General features: G+C 32.3%; 1 protein-coding gene across 2 annotated transcripts; it reads right to left on the reverse strand.

Moving 5' to 3' along the window:
- Positions 1–434: 434 nt before the first annotated feature.
- LOC18104321 (agamous-like MADS-box protein AGL12) lies at positions 435–11,633 on the reverse strand. Of its 2 annotated transcripts, XM_006376082.3 has the most exons (7): positions 11,288–11,632; positions 10,928–11,015; positions 3,485–3,546; positions 1,684–1,783; positions 1,547–1,588; positions 789–830; positions 435–700 (listed from the first exon to the last, which is right to left on the reverse strand). In XM_006376082.3, exons 1-7 carry the CDS (start codon positions 11,467–11,469, stop codon positions 608–610), a joined length of 609 nt encoding a protein of 202 aa, XP_006376144.2. In that variant the 5' UTR covers positions 11,470–11,632; the 3' UTR covers positions 435–607. The 2 variants fall into 2 exon arrangements, with proteins under 2 accessions (XP_006376144.2, XP_024439180.1); XM_024583412.2 differs by lacking the exon at positions 789–830 and having other exon boundaries at positions 11,288–11,633.
- Positions 11,634–13,864: the final 2,231 nt, after the last annotated feature.

Consider the following 13,864-nt stretch of genomic DNA (forward strand, 5'->3'; position numbering starts at 1 on the left):
AATTGTTTTTATTTTTAATTATTTTTTTAATATTTTTAAATTTTTTTAATATGTTGATATTAAAAATATTTTTTAAAAAATAAAAAAAATATTATTTTAATGCATTTCCGAGCAAAAAGTATTTTGAACTGTAATTTTTCCCACACTCTCAAATACCTTTAAATTCTTCAATCAACTTGTGGTAAAGGTGAAATATACAAAATATAGAAAATTGAGCTATATATCTATATGATTCTTTGGATAGTAGATAACTTAAGAGAAGGTTAGAATCTACAACATATATATTGATTAATAATATTAAAATATATAAATATTTGTGAAGGAGTTCTAGACATAATTAATATATTGTATGTGGAGAATAAATTGTACTTGATAAATTCGTAATAGGAAAGGAGAAAGTAAAATGCAAACACAACAATTAATTTCTTGTAATCAAACAAAAACATATATTGTCTACTGATCATAAGCAAGCAAGTACTCACCATACAATTGATAATAAATACGTAACAATTTCTCAAGTTTGTTCCTTATGCAACACACTGCAGGATTATGTAACCAATCATTGCTTATAAGCTAAACATAACCCATATATATATGATATCTATTCCTAATATTGAAATATTTCATTTTGTATAGTTAGTGGGTACGGAATATTAGTGGTTATTGGTGCAGAGTTAGTAATCACAATGTTCTCCTCTACCTGCAAAACAAACTCTTCATTGTTAGACCAAATAGCTCAAAAAAAAAAAAAACAATTCTGATAAGAAAGTTAATAATCTTTCATTAACCTTATCTTGAAGATATTGATTTGCAGCCTTCAATATTCCTTCCTATAAAATTAAATTCACATATAATAATCTCAAAAAAAAAAAAAAGTGAATTGAGGTAGAAATGAGTATTTTTCACGAACATAGGTGTAAATATAAGAGTTTTGCCTAAATGTTTTAAAAACTAGGGCTATATTGAGGCTGGATTTTGTGTACCCAGATGAAATCTATAATTTTGGTTCGGTCAAAGGTAGGCTATCCATATCAGTATTGGGTAATTGATCAATATTTTTCTTCACACAACCATACATAGGTGTTTGACCTCATTTTTAGAGGTTATGATCTCAATATATCTCCTACATGTTTAATTGTACATAATAATTAGTAATTTGTAGAGAAATTCCCAATAGATCCTTCTATTATGTCCCTAATTTGTGGGGTTTTTTTTTGACATTTTTCTAATATTAAAGACATAATAAGTATAATTAAAAAGGTAAAGACGTAGGTGACAAACATTTATTTACATGGACAAATTAAACTATTTATAAAATAAATAAATAAAACAAAAATTCATGCAAAATGCTCCAATTCTTTTTTTTTTTCCATTAAAAAAAGATTTTAAATCCGTTTTCCCACTACTCTCACACGCAAACACATTTTATATGTAAATAAATTGACAAAATGAAATCAAATATATAACAAAAAAGTAATTTTGGAAAGTACTAAATAGCTATGTTAATACCTATAGTTAATTAGAAAATGGATGATTGAGTACTAACCTTGTTCCTCAGCTGTTGAATCTCTTTAAACATGATGTCCATCTGCATGTGTGCCATTAATTAATTAGTTAAACTTATGACAAATATAATTATTAGAAGCTCGAAGAATAATAAATTTGGCTTAGAAGTATTTACACCTTGGTTGAACGAATTTGATAAATCCAAATTTCAAGATGTTTTTCAAGTTCAATCAATTCATCTAAGGTCATTTCAGCAGCACGCCCTCCAAACATGTACCTGTAATCCAAATTAATTTCAAGATGTTATATCTCTTTGATACAAATATTCTTTTTACATGCTTTTTTTATTTTTTAACATAAGATTTTATATAAACAGTGCAATATGCTTGTTTTTATGAGCTCTTTTTTATTATTATTATTAGAGGAAATGACTTCACATATTATTTTAGGAGTTGTACCCAAGGTTGTCAATTCCGTTCCGTTCCGCCTGGAATGGCCGAAACATTCCATACCAATTCAAAAAACGGAACAAAACGGAACAAATTTCATCTCATTTTAAATCTCGGTCCGTTCCGGATTTTTCGGCTAAATTCCGCCCGGAACGTTCCAGTTCCATTCCACATGTTCCATTCCGCTCTTGAAAAGCCGTTGAATCAAATTGAACCTTATTCAATTTAATTAATTAAACCACCCAATTATAAAAAGCTCTTTTTTATTACTATTTTCTATAACAATGATATTAATAATAACATTGAAAATTATTATTACTATTTTCATTAACAATAATATTAATTTTTTAAAATTAGATTTATCACTAATATATATGGTTTATATTCATGTTATTTTTTTTCATGTTTATACTTTGTAGGAATTTGAGCAAAACAAGGGATGCTTTAGATTCCATTAGCCTTAATAACATTGACCTAACTTTATATTTAAAATATTTGTGTTAAAACATTTTACTTTCATAATATTTTGATATTTTGTTTAAGTTGAATTACTTTAAGTTAAAGATCTATTTAATCTTGACTATTTAGAAATATTTTAAATTTTGAAATTATATTTGTTTGGCATTGTGTTTGTATTACATAATTTATAATTAATTTATCTTGAATTTGAATTATGTTTGTTGAATATATATATATATATATATATATATATATATATATATATATATATATATATATGAACAGTACAACCCCGAAACGGCACGCCGAAACACTCCGAAACTGAAACATTTCGTTCCAATTGAAAAAACGAAACACCTACCGAAACGGAATTGACAACCTTGGTTGTACCCAATCTATCATGATAAAAAGATTCTAGCCTTTTTTATATTCAATTGCATTTGATCTATTCTTGAGAAAAAAATTCTAGCCTTTTTTATTTTTTTTATTTAACTTTATTTTGGATATATAAAATCTAAACTTGGTCATATGCAAGTCATATGATACACTTCTATTAGTTTTGATGGTGAAATCTCCCTAAAGGATATATTACAAGTATAACAACTTTTAAAAGATAAATGGGATGTAATTAAACATAAAATGGATATGTGAGGCAATTTTTCTTTTATTATTATATATTATAAATATACTGATCTTTTACATCTATTCTAAGGACTATGACATATAACTTTTTTTTCATTATAAATGTGACATGATATGCGAGTGTTTGATTTTACATTATAATTTGTTTTTTTTTTAATTTTTATTAAATTATTTTTTGTTTGAAAAAATATTAAATTGATATTTTCTTAAATGTTTTTATATGATTTTAATGTACTGATGTAAAAAATTTAAAAATATATATAAATTTTTTTTATGCATTTTAAATTGAAATTCATTTTTAAAAGTATTTGCACCATAAAATCAAGCGCATGATTCTATATGCTTTCAATGCAGCTAATTCATGTTAAGTACAAGTCACTTCAATAATCCATTAGACAAGCAGAACTATAAATATAATTGATACAAACCTCAGTCCTTTTTGCAATATTTCAATCTCTTGCTTCAACATGTTGATCTCTTCCTTCACATCCTGATTATAGATTATTTTCCCATTAATGAAAATATATTTAGAAAAATATAAAGTCAAATCGTAGAATTTTTATAACTTATGGAGCGTTCAAAGATGGAAAAACATATAATTAACATGCAAATTGGTTTCCAATTATTTGGTGAAAATTAAAACAACAACTAAAAGATTAACAAGAAAAGAAAATAGAAGAGAAAAAGCTCCAAAAATGTTATAGAAAATAATAAAATTGTCTTTATGCCAATGCCACTTTGATTTAATCTCATAAAAGTTAATCATAATTAATTCTAAAGTTAACATAAGAATCGTTAAATATGAATTGTTAAATATAGATGTGCTCTTTTTTGCTCTAATTACTGCTTCATCAAAAACTTTGAAAATATTAGAAAAACCTTATTTTGTTTTTAAAAAAATGCTTTTAATATAAAAAAACAAAATATTTAAAAATATTAAGAATATTTTGGATATAAAAGAGAATTTTTGTAACCGATGCCATAACCTATTTCTGGGTGATTCTCCAAATTCACCCTTTTTTCATTCCAAAATAAAAATAAAAAAATAAAATATTAATAGCAAGAAAACTCGCATTTTGACCAAAGTAAGCTAGCAGGATGTCAAATGAAGAAAAATCAAGCTGCAATTTTGGATGGAATTAGGAGTCTAATTGTGCCCTATTTTACCCAAAACTAAAGAGACAATATAAATTCAATGTCAAATTAAATCATTATTAAATGAATCTACATAAAAATTAAGCTTATGGACATAATTAGATTTTTAATAGGCCAATTTGATTTAATCATGGGCCAAATTAAAGTTTAATTATATTTAAGAAATAATTTGGGTCCAATTGAAGGATTTAATTAGGTGCAAGGACTTAATTATACTTTAAATAAGTCAAATTAATTTTTTTAGGTGCTTAATTGGTGAAATATTAAGTTTGGGAGCCCAATTTAGGCTTAATTGAGAAGATCGGAATATTAGGAGATCAGATTTAATTTTTATCAAGTCAATTAGTTCAAATCAGGGGTAAAATCGCAAGAAAATTAAAGTTTTAGGGTCAATTAAAAACTAAATTGAAGATATTTATAGCTAATGATCATTTTGCAAAAGGCGTTGAACTTTGAGGATTCAATTGATTGAAATCAGGAGTGAAATTGAAGAAAATTGAAAGTTTAATAGTCAATTAAGGATCAAATTGCACAGATTATAGAACATGGACCACAATAAAAAAATGCGCTAAATTTGAGGCTGATATTTAAGTTCAGTAGGGGAAAAATTGCTTGAAATTAAAAGTTCAGAGTCAATTAGGGGTGCAATTGAAAGAAATTAAAAGATGGAGGACCAAATTAAACTATGGCTAAATCCCTAAATTAAAACCCTATTAGTCAAAATGACACAGTTTCATTTAAATAAAATAGCATGTTTTGACTAAAACGACACCAATTTGACCAGTAAAAAAAAAGGACCAGATGATGCGTCGTCTAGTGACTTGTTCATCATCTTCTTCAGTTAAGTCAGGAAAAGCTGCTCGAATGATCTCCTTCTCAAAGCATTTAATGCTTTATCTCTCCATCAAATTGGATAAAACTTGATGCAAATGATGGTCTGACATCTGACTACACCCTAGTGTGGTCCGTTCTAGCCGATTAACACTACAACGGTTGCGGCACTACTGTAAAGTAGCCAACCCGACTATCCCCCTTTTCCAGTAATTTTGTCAAGCCATGATGGTCACTTTGAGCCAACAGTTGGGTTCCTTCTAGGTCGAATCAAGGGTCAAGATTTGACACCATTAGAGATAAAATATCCCTCTTTCACTCCTTATAAATCGGGTCCAAAGCTAACAAAAAAAACCAGTCTTAATTCCCCCAGTATTTTATCTGCCATTATCACTTTCTTTCTTCTGCTTCATTGTCGTGACTTTGACTCCTTCCGCCACCACTACCTCATCAACAACGTGATCGTCAGTGGCCCATCACCCTTGCCACTCCATTTCCTCACCGGTAATAGAAGTAGCCATTATGAGCTCCTTGATTTTCCCCTACATAATAACCTCTGGAATCCTTTTCTTTCCAGACTAGCAATGACCCCTGCACCTTTGACCTCTAGTCATCGACAATAGCAGCAGCTCCAACCACGCTGACTGCTTCTTCTTCTTCTTCTAGCAGCCAACACCGCCTACCGGTACCTCCACCAATGCCTCTTTAGTCGCTAGCTGAACCTTCTCCTCACAGCTGACGCCTCCATGCTAGGTAACTTTTCCCCCTTCTCCTCCTTTTTTTTCTTTCCTCCCGCCATCATCACCTTACATGCAGAACAAAAATTTGTTTTGCATGCAGGGTGCAAAATAATTATCCCCTGAGTTGGGTTAGACCCATGTCAGGTAGGGTGCACTAGGAGTGATACGTCTTATTCTTGCACAACCAGTCCTTTACCCGAACTCTCGCAGACTATAGGTTTCCTAGTAACTATAGTACTAGGTGGCGACTCTTGAACCTTATAATCATAAGTTTATGAATAAATCCAAAACTCCTTTCTTTTCCAACACAATACCTCTCAGGAGGCAAATAACATGTTGTTTGACGTCGCCCCACGAGAATTGATATCATGAAAGCTTTACTAGGTGTATTGGAAGCAAATAGTTAAGGAGAAAGATTGGGGTGGTCTTAGTGTGGGCTCTTTGATTGAAAAAAAAAAGGCATGCTTTTCAAATGGCTTTGGAAACTAGGAGAACCACATACATAAGGCTCTCTTGGGTATTTAAATAAGAAGTATAAGCCTACCTTTATTAATGGCCTTCCTATCTTTGATTGTTCTTTATTAGAGACATGGGCAAGCATCTTTTCAATTGTTAATTCTTCTGACCCTATTTGAAATTCCTTATGAAAAAACTATTACTTCAAACTAGGAGATGGGATAATAATTATATTTTGGTTAGATTGCTAGTTAGCTGAGACACCTCTAAAATTCTTATTCCCTCAACCTTTTGCTTTGTCTTGAGATCTAAGAACAAGTTGTTGATTTATGTGTTATGGATAGTAACACTATTGCTTAGCAGTACACATGAAAAAGAAGATTACAATAAATAGAAATAAATCTAGTTAGTGATCTTTTTTTTTTAGTAAGAAAAATAGTTTATGCCTATTTTTTTACAACAGGACCATGAGAATCTTTTGACTACAACTAAAACAATCAAAATTCCAACCCCTACCATTGCTTTCTCCTGATCACCAACCCAACAGTTTCAAAGACTTTAAAATTCCAGCATCTATCTTATAAATTTGTAGAGGCCAAGGATTAAGAGAATGGAGGTTGAAGCAACTTGACCAAAACGAGGCATAACAAGAGGAACATATTTTTAAGTGGAGAAGCAACCATACTTATTTGATCAAACAAGAAAATCACAGGTAAGATCATACCATCCACTATAACACTTCAGATGATCAAACCTTTTATAATCTCAAATCCATGCCATAAGCTCCTTCATTTTATTTACTCTTTATTTTGCAAGGGACTTAGCCATGAAGTTTGCTTCTTAAAAGTTTACTTCTTAAAGGGTATGATAGAAAGAAACATTACCCAAAACAGAAGCAAACCGAGAAGCTTGAATAATAAATCATGGAATTTGATATGCTAGTTTTTTTATTTTAGGAGGACGACACTCACGACTAAAAGGAAATCTTCAAAGCTCAAATCCAATACCAATTAGAAGCTCGGTCTAGAACAAGGTTTATTCATCCAATTTACCATGGAAGAAAAGTAAAATTCCATTAAGAAATTTTTCCCAATAAAATCATTCATTGAAGAAGACAATTCTATAGCTTTTACAACCATAAACAGTTCAACTTGATTAGAGTCTTTATTACCCTTTGAATAAGAGAAGACACTTATTACAACTCTAAAATGGTCTCTTAATACTCCTCTAATACCTGTAGGCTCATGTTTACCCTTAGAAAAGCCATCAATATTCAATTTTAGGGAGTTGTTGTCAGGAGGGATCCAATATAAATAGGGTCTATTACTCTTGACATTTGTCCAACAAACCAGTCCCCCAGTCGAGGTTAATAAATCTATTACAGAATAATGAAAATCTAAATAAATAATTTTGACCAAACACATAATCTTATTAAGATTAATAAAAAAAAATTATATCATAATCAGGTACTCTGTTATTGAACACCTTATCATTTTATAGAATCTATAGAGACCATGAAATATCAAAGAATATCATGATCCATACCTTCCTTTAAAACGTTCCATAAACTAAATCAACACACTAATTAAAAAGAGATGACATGTCTTTTGGGCAACACTAGGACACCCCTTACCAATCTGCAAACCTGGACCAGACCCTCTAATGTTTATAGCAGTGTAAAAGAGCATGATCTATGGTTTCCTCACAAAGCATACATAATGGACAATTAGCCTCATTAGAATCAAGAATGCTTCTTTTAACCAAAATTCCCCTTGTGTTAATTTTGCCAAGAATGGCCATCCAAAAGAAGACTTCAACCTTAGGAGGAACTAGCCCCTTCCAAAACCCAATAAAAAAGTTATAGTTATTTGCAATACCTTGTGGGGCATGTAAGAAACTTAGAGATTTAACTGAATATTCACCATTGTTGTTATGTTTTCAAATTAGTCTATCATTTGTTTCTTCTTTCAAAAACACTAGTGGTAGTTTCTTATAAAAGGTCCTCATTCAGCTTTGGAGGAGGTTTTTCTATTGCCTCATAATTCTGACATGAAAGTTTGGAGGAATGAGCCAAAAGATTGTTGTTCAATGAAATTAGGAAGTACAATCATATGGAAGGGTATTGTCCCATCAAAATTTGATATTTTTCTTTGAGTATTAGCTCAAAACAAACTGTGTATAAGAGGATTTCTTGCAAATAGAAATTTAATTGGCCATGAGAGTGCAATTTGTTCTTTTTATATTGTTGAAACAAATTTGGTTGGTCATCTTTTTCTACATTGCATACATATTTGGATTTTGTGGAACAAACTGAGGTTTTTGAACTAGTTAGGTATTCAATGTCATATGCCAGAAAGTACTTGTCAGATGTTAACTAGTGGAGTGATATTGTGAAAGAAAAAAATTCAAAGTTGAGCAATTACTTTTACATTTTATGGAATATTTAGGGGTATTTGGCTAGAAAGAAATAAGATAGTATTTAATGATCAATTGTCAGATTAGGATTCAATATTTGAATTAATTCTTTACTATCTTGCTCTTTGATTAAAGATTTTTAAAGCTAACTTTATATATACAAGTTTCGATCTTTTTAGAGGTCTAGAGATAATTTTAAAATAGACCTACACGTAGAACTGATTTGTTTAGAACATTCTTATTTGTTTTGCTTTATTCTTTTTAATTTCTATGTAACCTAGACAATTTTTCACTTATTTTCTAGTTTGTCATCCCCTTAATGCCCTTAAATCCTAATAATATTTCTTTGATTACTATATATATAAAAAAAATTAGACAATGACTACGACATTAATAATGGTGGGGCATTATAGCTATCATTGCTTTGAATCACTATTATGAACACCGTAACACCAAATAATGATATTAGGGTTCTCCAAATTCATTAAATGAGTAACTATTATGAATGATATTTAAAACCATGATCCAATTAGTTGATGTACTATGTATTGAATCCAGTGATCATCACCCCTACATCATCCACACTTGTATAGTTCATATTGGAGGTATTTAGACAACATGACTCGATTATTCTTTTCCAATTTCCATGCATACAACCTGTAACAGTGTCAAATGTGTACGAAGTGTACACTTCAGCAAGCTGTCCAAAACAGTGCCTAAGGGTGCTAGCAGCCATGCCAATAGTGGGATAAATTAGCAGCGCAAATTTGTGCAGTTGTAGGTTCGTCAAAGAAAAGTCGACAGCACAGATTATTGAAAAAAGGGCTGGACGATGGAATGTCCAGGCCAAGCAGGAAAACTCGTCAGGGGGATAGGCTGACGAGAACAGGGGCTGTCGTGAAATTCAGCAGCAAAGACATTGGCAGCCTGCACGTAGATGCGGATTCAACAGCGCAGACATTGGCAGTATGCTCGCAAATGCGAATTTGACAGCGCACAACAGCTTGTGCAAGTTATGAGTTCGACTTGGCACGATCTGAAACGACATTGGTAGTCTGCACGCAGATGCGAATTCGGCAGCGCACAATAGCTTGTGCAAGTCATGGGTTCGACTTGGCACGATCTGAAACTTGAACGAAAGACTGTCTAAGGCATACGAGTGACTCAACAGCTGACGCGGCAAGAACTGGCAGTTAGGGCTGCCAGGTGGGCATGCAGAACGTGGGTTAGTGGCAGTTATGGACTTGCTAGATCATGGGATCATGGGGCAGAACGTGGGAGCTGATCAGAGGATTGCTCTACAAGCTGCTGAGATCATGGGATCATGGGATCATGGGAGAGTAATGTCCACTACTTGCTGGAAAATAGGCCATTAAGATCATGGAGACCATGGGGGAGAAAGTGCCTCACTATGTCCTGAAAAATAGGATCATGAGTGTGTCTTTCAGCTCACATACTTGGCTATAAATAGTTGTTGTAGCTCTTGGTTGTAGATAGGATGCATAGAGAGGAAATAACGTGTGTAAGCGTGGCTGTGTAGCACGCGATTTCTGTGCATAGCACATACATTCATTGTGTAATCCTTTGTTGACGAGATAAATAAAGGTTAAGAGTCCTTCTTGTATTCTCGGTGTGCTTTGCTTTGTGTTGTGCAATCTACTTGTGTATTCCGCTTGTCTTTTAACTTGGAAAAGTGGGAAAACCTCTCGGGTGAGGAAAACACTTAGTTACTAGGCAAACACGAGTGACATTGGTAAGGAAAGGCTGAGTCTAGTGGGGGGACTAAACTGCCGCACGGGTTTATTCGCGAAGCGAAAAATTACCCCATGACACAACCCCTTCCACTCACTAATCTGGCTTAGAGTTTGCCATAAAGTCTAAGCATGGATTTATTTTCATCTAATAAAGTCAGGAATCAAAACCGAGACATGGATCTAAGTAACTCAACTCGAGCTAGATCTCGACGACATGGCTTAACCTAAATAACCTATCAAAAAAGAGGTTCAAAAGTGTAAATCAGGATGTTTGGTCGTCAAGCTACGATGAGAATGGGAATATCTTCATCACCAACATTGCGCATAAATTACAATGGTATATTTCTGTAAGTATGCTTTTACGACCATTAGAACCAGCATCTGATGCTGTGGAAGCTTTTGAATAAGAATACGAAGATTATGTTTGTCTATTTGTTATCTACTTTTGCATGCATTCAATATAGTTATTTATCTGTATAATTAAGAGAGAGAGAGAGAGAGAGTTAATTAGATTACATACCATATCAGGCTGGGTCTCAATGGCAGCTGGTTCAGGTTGGGTCCCTCGGCTGGACTTCATGTACCTCTCAATAAGCCCTTGCATGGTTCTTAAACAATAAAGAAAGAGAAAAAGTAACTCTCTAGAGATGTGTAAAAACTTTAAGAAAAGCTTATGAAGAGTAAATTATATCATATCTAACGCGTCACTCATGAGGAAAAATGTCCATAATTTCATGTAAGGTTACATGCATGCATAAATCGACACATGTTTTTCGTTCGTGCAAGCAAATTTATGAGTGTGACCACACATGTATATGCATGCAATATTGTTTATGTGAATGGAAAGGGAGAGGGAGGGGAGAGAGAGGAAGAGAGAGACCCTTTGGTGGCTAGTTCATAGAGCTTTCCATGGGCGGAGAAAATGAAAACTCCAATTTCAGCATCACACAGCACAGAGAGCTCCTTAGCCTTCTTAAGGAGACCAGATCGGCGCTTGCAGAAGGTAACCTGCCTGTGCACAGAGTTCTCAATACGTTTCATCTGAACCTTTCCGCGAGCCATTCTTGATCTTCTTTTCTGATTTTTTTTATTTTTTTTAATTATTGGAAGTTTTTCGAAAGCTTCCAAACAGACAACCGTACACTAGTTTGGACTAGCTTAAGGTTGCTGCAATCCTCCCTTCTCTCAAGGAGTTGTCGTCCTACAATTGCTTCTCTAGTATGGCCGCTTCAAAACTTATATATTCTCAAAAGAGAATGGGAATCCATGTCGTGCAGCTGCCTTTATTCTTCACTCAGTTATTTATTCAGGGTGTTTTAGGGTCCGGTCGAATCATGTTTTTTTAAAATTTTAAAATTTGAATTGTTTTGAAATTTTAACATCAAAATTAAATTCTAAAAGATAAAAAAGTATTATTAATTTAAAATTTAAAATTAAAATGATTCTATCATAATATTAAAGACTTTAAATCATAGTAGATTTACTAATATAAAGTTTTAAAAACTTTCATATTAAAGGAATTATTATAAAATCATTTCCAAATCTTATCTATCAAGTTAAAGATGTTTTTAGATCAGGATGACTGGCTGACAGCATGAACCATAATGCATTCCCAACTCCAGGAGACTTGGTGCACATGAGGCGTGGCCGAGCAGATAAAAGCTTTCACATTTCACATGCAACCCCTTGTTTTTTAACTCCACAAGACTTGGTGCCCATTGTTGTTGGTTGCTTTCCATTTGCCCCGCCACGTTTCCTTGTTTCCTGGCCTTTTCTCTCCTTTCACCTTTTGTCTTTGTAACAAAGATGCACCTTCTCTGCTTTCAAGGCCTTTCCGATCTTCAGAAACAGTACACTCCCTCTTTATAGAGCCAGAACATTAAACAAAACCCTAGCACCCTACACTCCCTCTTTTTGGAGCCAGAACATTAAACAAAACCCTAGCTAGCACCGCCCACCACTCATTCATCTTAACTCTGAAGACAAGAATCTTGTCAAATCACTTGCACTCAATCGGAAGCCATAAAGAGAACTTCACTTTGATTTCTGTGGCTGCTTGGAGAGGCTCAAGCAGTTGGCACGTGGATATTCTCTTGTCGATCTTCTATGATTAACATTTTTTATCTGTGATATAAAGGTGAGGTTCCACGTTATCTTTGAAATGATGGAACTCAATTTTATGGATTAAATGGAAATAGGCTCTTGTCAAAAGATGTCAATTTTTAATTTGAATGGTGCGCATGCGGGAAGAAATCGTCTGGAAGATACAATTGTTATGATTCATGCTGCTTGTTAAAAATGGAGCATGTTAAAATTATGGTGTTCACGAGTATACTCCATTTGTGTTATTTAGTTTTCATTGGAAGGCTTAATTACTTGGACTCACGGTCCAAATTTTGAGTATCCCTAATTTAAGGATGATGAAAATTAACTAAAACTAGATACTGCGGCTTGATTTTTTTATTAATAAAAAAAATCATGTTCAGATACTACAAACATATTTAAAAAAGGAGAAAACAATCCTCAAAACGAGTCATAGATTACTAGATCTATTAAATAGTTTCATTTAATTATATGATAAAAATAAAACGATAATAAATGAATTAAATTTAAAAATAAAATGTGATGCTACAAAAAAAAAAACACATGTCAAAAGAAGAAGAAAAATACTACTAAACCTGATCATAAGACCGAGAAAACTCTATAAAAAGTAAATCAAAATAAATTATAAAATTTAATACCCATTAAACCCAATATTGAGGGACTAATTTTTTAAAAAAATTAAGTTTTAATTAAAAAAACTTTAAAGACCAAATTAAAAAAAAGTGAAAACAATATGAAATTCTTTTCTACTTGCAATAAATTGGGAAAAATAGTGATTTATATTTAAGGTTTTCTAGATTTGCGCGTGAGAAGTAGAACACACACACACGTAGAAATTTAAAGATATGTGTGTGTACGTGTACTCCATTAAATTGCATTATGTTTTAAATTAGGAGGATTGATTTGGAAATATTTAACATGAAACATTCTGGAAACCATATAATTAAATCTCCTTTATTTTTATTTTCCTTTGAGAGTGTTATATATGCTAGATATCATATCACGATTTAAAAACTCAACCGATCGAGCAAACAGCATGGCGATGAACAGTACATGAAGATCATTCAATGATGAACATATATAGAGGATTCCAGTCAAAGGGATGCTAGAAATGGCACCACCTAACGTGTCTATCTTCTAAATAAAGTTTATTCCAGAGATGAGAGTGGACCACTAAGCTTAAGTTCATGGATTCCTCTATTTCTGCAATTTTTATTTTTATTTTGTATGATTCCATATATGAGAGTGGACCGCGTTGAATTGTAGTAAAGTTTAACTAGTATTGTTTCTTCAATATATACATACATGGTAATAAAGTTTAACTAGTATATTGTTTCTTCAAAAATTCTACAGC

The sequence above is a fragment of the Populus trichocarpa genome, chromosome 13, assembly GCF_000002775.5.
Source record: "Populus trichocarpa isolate Nisqually-1 chromosome 13, P.trichocarpa_v4.1, whole genome shotgun sequence".
Lineage (NCBI taxonomy): Eukaryota > Viridiplantae > Streptophyta > Magnoliopsida > Malpighiales > Salicaceae > Populus > Populus trichocarpa.

What these genes read in the sequence shown, in the direction of transcription:
- LOC18104321 (XM_006376082.3), bottom strand. Translation starts at nt 11,469, where the DNA reads ATGGCTCGCGGAAAGGTTCAGATGAAACGTATTGAGAACTCTGTGCAC. An exon ending in ATATTGCAAAAAGGACTGAG is followed by an intron (nt 1,784 to 3,484) that starts GTTTGTATCAAT and finishes TTTGGATTACAG; the next exon opens with GTACATGTTTGGAGGGCGTG. An exon ending in ATCAATATCTTCAAGATAAG is followed by an intron (nt 701 to 788) that starts GTTAATGAAAGA and finishes TTTGTTTTGCAG; the next exon opens with GTAGAGGAGAACATTGTGAT.